The sequence below is a fragment of the Oncorhynchus clarkii genome, chromosome 19 (assembly GCF_045791955.1).
Source record: "Oncorhynchus clarkii lewisi isolate Uvic-CL-2024 chromosome 19, UVic_Ocla_1.0, whole genome shotgun sequence".
In the NCBI taxonomy this organism is placed as follows: domain Eukaryota; kingdom Metazoa; phylum Chordata; class Actinopteri; order Salmoniformes; family Salmonidae; genus Oncorhynchus; species Oncorhynchus clarkii.
The window spans coordinates 3,879,972-3,886,548 of NC_092165.1; the positions used below are offsets into that span (position 1 = coordinate 3,879,972).

At 45.1% G+C, this 6,577-nt stretch overlaps 1 protein-coding gene across 1 annotated transcript in view; it reads right to left on the reverse strand.

Moving 5' to 3' along the window:
• Nucleotides 1–3,737: 3,737 nt before the first annotated feature.
• The window catches only part of LOC139375510 (sodium-dependent phosphate transport protein 2B-like), a 38,956-nt gene continuing 36,116 nt past the window's right edge, over nt 3,738–6,577 (reverse strand). Inside the window, exon 14 of the mRNA XM_071117343.1 lies at nt 3,738–4,091. Within this exon, the coding sequence (XP_070973444.1) occupies nt 3,738–4,091 (354 nt within the window). The remainder of the gene's footprint in view (nt 4,092–6,577) is intronic.

Below are 6,577 nucleotides of genomic sequence, written 5' to 3' on the forward strand. Positions count from 1 at the left end.
CTCTCTCTCTCTCTCTCTCTCTCTCTCTCTCTCTCTCTCTCTCTCTCTCTCTCTCTCTCTCTCTCTCTCTCTCTCTCTCTCTCTCTCTCACTGTGTGTCATAAATGGACTGATAGTGGGACCCGGAGCCAGAAGAGGGGCATATTTAGTCGGCCATAAACCTCCTATACACCACGTGTCTCTGATAGACAGATAGAACGGACAGATAACAGAGAGAGGAGGGGAGGGGGGATACAGAGAGAGAGAGAGAGAGAGAGAGAGAGAGAGAGAGAGAGAGAGGAGGGGGGTACAGAGAGAGAGAGAGAGAGAGAGAGAGAGAGAGCGAGAGAGGAGGGGGGTACAGAGAGAGAGAGAGAGAGAGAGAGAGAGAGAGAGAGAGAGAGGAGGGGGGTACAGTGAGAGAGAGGGAGAGAGATAGAGGGGGGATACAGAGAGAGAGAGAGGGGGTGGGTAGAGAGAGAGAGAGACAGAAAGAGAGACACAGAGAGAGACACAGAGAGAGACACAGAGAGAGAGAGAGAGAGAGGGGGGGATACAGAGAGAGAGTGAGGTAAAGAGAGAGAGGGAGGGGAGGGACACAGAGAGAGAGAGGGGGCAGACATGGCCCTCAAGAGAAGACAAGCTATGTGCTCACTGCCCACAAAATGAGGTGGAAACTGAGCTTCACTTCCATACCTCCTGCCAAATGTATGTCCACATTAGAGACACATATGACAGACTCACAAAGAATTTGAAAACAAATAGAACATTGATAAATACCTTATCTGTTAGGCGAAGTGTGTCGTCACAGCAACAAGATGTTTGGCCCGTTGCCATGACAAAAGGGCAACCAGTGGAACACAAACAACATTCTAAATATAGCCTATATTTTACCTGTCACACCCTGACCATAGTTTGCTTTGTATGTTTTTATGTTTTGTTTGGTATGGGTGTGATCTGAGTGGGCATTCTATTCTACTCACTCATTCACTCAGTCATTCACTCACTCACTCACAACAGGTGTTGTATTCGGTGTAGGTCTCTACCTGTAAGGTCCTGTTGTATTCGATGCATGTATGAGTGAGTGAGTGAGTGAGTGAGTGAATGAGTGATAGCAGAGAGAGAGAGAGAGAGAGAGACAGAGAGCTTTGTCAATTCATATGAATGAATAATCTTGTAAAACATGTATAAATATATCTTCTGTTCAATTCAATCTCCATTTATTTTGTGTCATATATCATCCCACATCATCAACACACTTAGATAATCACACTGTTCAACAATAAATGACTAAAAGATGTGTACATTCATCACAGTCAGTCAACCACTCCTTGGGTACAAAATTACCATATTTAATTTAAATAACTTACATCATGATAACACCTTAAAACGATGTGTTGCGATCATCAAAATAGTCTGAATACACAATATTAATACATTCATTATACAGATGTGTATTTTCATAAAAGTCAAGGAATAAATCTACTGATAAAAGTAGCAAAATGATGAGTGGTTTGTCTTAAGGACAGATCCTGTTTGTCTTAAGGACAGATCCTGTTGTCTCTGTTACAGGTCCTGTTTGTCTTAAGGACAGATCCTGTTTGTCTTAAGGACAGATCCTGTTTGTCTTAAGGACAGATCCTGTTTGTCTTAAGGACATATCCTGTTTGTCCCTGTTACAGATCCTGTTGTCTCTGTTACAGATCCTGTTGTCTCTGTTACAGGTCCTGTTTGTCTTAAGGACAGGTCCTGTTTGTCTTAAGGACAGATCCTGTTTGTCTTAAGGACAGATCCTGTTGTCCCTGTTACAGGTCCTGTTTGTCTTAAGGACAGATCCTGTTGTCCCTGTTACAGGTCCTATTGTCCCTGTTACAGGTCCTGTTTGTCCCTGTTACAGGTCCTGTTTGTCCCTGTTACAGGTCCTGTTTGTCTTAAAGACAGGTCCTGTTTGTCCCTGTTACAGGTCCTGTTTGTCTTAAGGACAGGTCCTGTTTGTCCCTGTTACAGGTCCTATTGTCCCTGTTACAGGTCCTGTTTGTCCCTGTTACAGGTCCCGGTTGTCCCTGTTACAGGTCCCGTTTGTCCCTGTTACAGGTCCCGGTTGTCCCTGTTACAGGTCCCGGTTGTCCCTGTTACAGGTCCTGTTGTCCCTGTTACAGGTCCTGTTTGTCTTAAGGACAGGTCCTGTTTGTCCCTGTTACAGGTCCTGTTTGTCCCTGTTACAGGTCCTGTTGTCCCTGTTACAGGTCCTGTTGTCCCTGTTACAGGTCCTGTTTGTCTTAAGGACAGGTCCTGTTGTCCCTGTTACAGGTCCTGTTGTCTCTGTTACAGGTCCTGTTTGTCTTAAGGACAGGTCCTGTTGTCCCTGTTACAGGTCCCGTTTGTCTTAAGGACAGGTCCTGTTTGTCCCTGTTACAGGTCCTGTTGTCCCTGTTACAGGTCCTGTTGTCCCTGTTACAGGTCCTGTTGTCCCTGTTACAGGTCCTGTTTGTCTTAAGGACAGGTCCTGTTTGTCCCTGTTACAGGTCCTGTTGTCCCTGTTACAGGTCCTGTTTGTCTTAAGGACAGATCCTGTTTGTCTTAAGGACAGATCCTGTTTGTCTTAAGGACAGGTCCTGTTGTCCCTGTTACAGGTCCTGTTTGTCTTAAGGACAGGTCCTGTTGTCCCTGTTACAGGTCCCGTTTGTCTTAAGGACAGGTCCTGTTTGTCCCTGTTACAGGTCCTGTTGTCCCTGTTACAGGTCCTGTTTGTCCCTGTTACAGGTCCTGTTTGTCTTAAGGACAGGTCCTGTTTGTCCCTGTTACAGGTCCTGTTGTCCCTGTTACAGGTCCTGTTGTCCCTGTTACAGGTCCTGTTTGTCTTAAGGACAGGTCCTGTTTGTCCCTGTTACAGGTCCTGTTGTCCCTGTTACAGGTCCTGTTTGTCTTAAGGACATATCCTGTTTGTCCCTGTTACAGGTCCTGTTGTCCCTGTTACAGGTCCTGTTGTCCCTGTTACAGGTCCTGTTTGTCCCTGCTAAATTCACAACCTGGAACCCATTTCCACCATGGCCACCTAATCATCCCCCTCATTCCTAATCGGCAGCCATTTTGTGCCAGAACGCTCACCACACAATCAGCTAGCACGGTGGAGAGGTGAAATGATGTGATGAGCGTTCTGGCACAAAATGGCTGCCGGTGCATCCCCCACACATTGCTGGTGGATGAGGTGAAATGATGTGATGAGCCTTCTGGCACAAAATGGCTGCCGGTGCATCCCCCACACATTGGTGGTGGATGAGGTGAGTTTCACCCTTTACTATGTAAAACGCTTTGAATCCCTCAGTTGGTAGAGGCGCGATATAAATCCAATCCATTATTATTATTATTAGTACGTTGTTCATATGCGACCATTTTTACGAGCTGCTAGGTCGTAGCTCCGGACTGATATCTAGGAATATGACATAACACCGTTTAACATCTCATAAGCATGACATAGGACTAGGGTTGCAAAATTCCGGTAACTTCCCCCAAATGTCCTGTTTTTTCCCCCTCCCAGAAATCCTGTTTAGAAGATTCCTGGAATTACGAGGAAATAACCAGGAAATCTGGGAATCCTCTAACCAGGATTTCTGGGAAAACAACAGGGAATTTTGGAATAGTTATTGGAATTTTGTAACCCTACATAGCACCTTTATAACCATGTTATAGAAGAGTCATAAGACCATAATCACAGGGTCATAATGCCTATACGATGCGGTTACGAAGTGTCGCGGCGCATCAAAGCTGCGTTGCTTTCAAGACATCCTCTTTGTCCTCCCTCTTTTCCCCCCAGTCAACACCGTTCATCATGGCAGGGTTGTCGTACATCTCCAGGAAATGCCCTCCTCCTTTCTCCTCCTCCTCCTCCTCCTCCTCCTCCGGTCCAGTCTGGCAACACTTGCAGCAGCAGCATTTGGCTGCTACCACGGCGACCACGCGGTCCCAGGGTTCTAAGGAGTGGGTCCAGAGAGGCAGGAAGTCCCAGGAGTGCAGTACCGCGGGGAGACAGCTGGGTAGCCGTGCCTGAAGCACGTTCACGATAATGATGATGATCAACAAGGCCACTATGGGAACGCCGACACCAACCAGCACCTGGCGAGAGAAGAAGAACAGTTTTACAGGTTATTTGGCTGCTACCACGGCGACCACGCGGTCCCTGGGTTCTAAGGAGTGGGTCCAGAGAGGCAGGAAGAACAGTTTTACAGGTGGACTTAGTGGAGTTGACAGGGAGAGAGGCTTCCTTTCAATCAAATGACCAATCCAAACTAATCTGCCAAACTAACCCTGATTCAGATGACCATCCTACCCATGCTAGATTTTGGAGACATCTTTTATAGATCAGCAGGTAAGGGTGCTCTCCAGCGGCTAGATGTTCTTTACCATTCGGCCGTCAAATTTGCCACCAATGCTCCTTATAGGACATCACTGCACTCTATACTCCTCTGTAAACTGGTCATCTCTGTTTACCCGTCGCAAGACCCACTGGTTGATGCTTCTTTATTGTTTCAAATATTTTTTATTAAACACACACAAGAACGGTGTATAAGGTATACAAGACAGGTATACAATTCTTATCTAAACATAAAAGAGCATACAGGAACAACAAGACCCAGAGTTCTGGGTGCAGAACAAATAATACAAAACACAACATACAAAACAAGGACACGTAGAAAGAAAGAGGGAAGATGTCCCCCCTACCCCCCCCCCCTTATTCCCCCAACCCCCCCCCCCCCCCCCCCCCCTCCCAACTGCTCGGGTGGCAGGGCCAGCACATGCTGCCCAAAGGTAGATTAAAATATTACAATTGAGAGTGCGTTAATAAGTACAAATTCACAGCGCCGACTCGTCCAAGTAGGAGAGGAAAGGCTGCCAGATTTGATCAAATGTTGATAATTTATTGTTCAGGATATATCTAATTCTTTCTAAGTGTACAGTGTTTGCCAATTCACTGAGCCATAATTTGGTAGAGGGCGCTTCCCTCCTCTTCCAAAACAACAAGATTCGTTTTTTTGCCGAGATGAGACAGTACGAGATTAGTTGTTTTTGGGGGTTGGTTAATCCGTTTAGGGACTCAGATACTCCCAGGATTATCAGAAGCGGGTCTGGATCTATTTAAGTCTCCAAAACTTCCGAGAGGATCCCAAAAATTCCACTCCAATAACCATGCACGCTAGAGCATAGGGCAAAGCAGTGTAGTAGTGTACCCTGCGTAGCCTGACATTTATCACATGTAGGGGATGTCTCAGGAAATATCCTATGCAGTTTAGTTTTGGAATAGTGTAATCTGTGTAATACCTTGAATTGTATGAGACGATGCCTGGAATTAATGGAGCATGTGTGGATATACTCCAAGCTCTCTTCCCAGTCTGCCACCGAGATGTCAGTCCCTAGTTCTTCCTCCCATTTTGCCTTGATGGCATCAGTGGAAGGTGTGCTAACAGATTGAAAAGCATCATATAGACGCGATATCAGTTTATCGGAGGTGGGGCATATTTTTATGCATCCGTCAAACATGGAAGGTTTAGCATTACCAAATGTTGGGAGGTGTTTTCTAACGTAGTCTCTAATTTGTAGGTATCTGAAAAAATTACTTCTGGGAAGGTTATAAGTTTCCCTCAGCAACTCAAAGGAAGCAAAGGTCCCTTCTATGTATAAATCCCCTATGGTACTTATCCCCAACTCTCCCCATCGCTCAAAGGTGTTATCAAGGTTAGAAGGGGCAAAGGAGGGATTCCTGGCGACAGGGAGCATGAATGACATTGGTCTAAGCTCAAAGTGGACTTTAATTTGCTTCCAGATTCGAACTGTGCTATGTATAATAGGATTGTTACAATAAAGTGACATCTCCAGATTGACAGGCGACAAAATCACAGTGCCAATAGAGAAGGGGTGACACTTCTCACGCTCCATACTAAGCCAGCTGGATGCCGGAAGTACGTCATCCAGCAGAAACGTAACAATGCGGAGGTTAGCGGCCCAGTAATAAAATATAAAATTTGGGAGAGACAATCCTCCTTCCATCTTAGATTTACAGAGGTGTTTTTTTTACCTATCCTGTGTGTTTTATAATCCCAGATGAAAGGATTGATAATTGAGTCCAGTTGTTTATGAAAGGATTTAGGTATGAATACTGGGATGTTCTGATATAGGTAGAGCAGTTGTGGGAGGAAGACCATTTTAATGGCATTAATTCTTCCGAGCAGAGAAATTGGGAGAGTTCTCCAAAATAGTATGTTTGCTTTGAGTTTTTGTATCAGAGGGAAATTCTCTTTAAATAGTAAGGAGTATTGTTTGGAAACTACAATTCCTAGGTAGGTAAATTTTTCTGAAGATAACTTAAATGGGAGATGTTCTAGCCAGGAGGTATTTTGCGACCGTATGGGCATTAATTCACTCTTGTTCCAATTTATTCTGTATCCCGAGAAGGTACCAAACAAATTGATCACATCAAGAATAGCTGGGATACTAGCCTGGGGTTATGTTACATAGAGGAGGATGTCATCTGCGTATAGGGAGATCTTATTTAGAGTATCTTTAGTATTATAGCCGTGTATTGCTGCATGAGATCTAATCGTCTG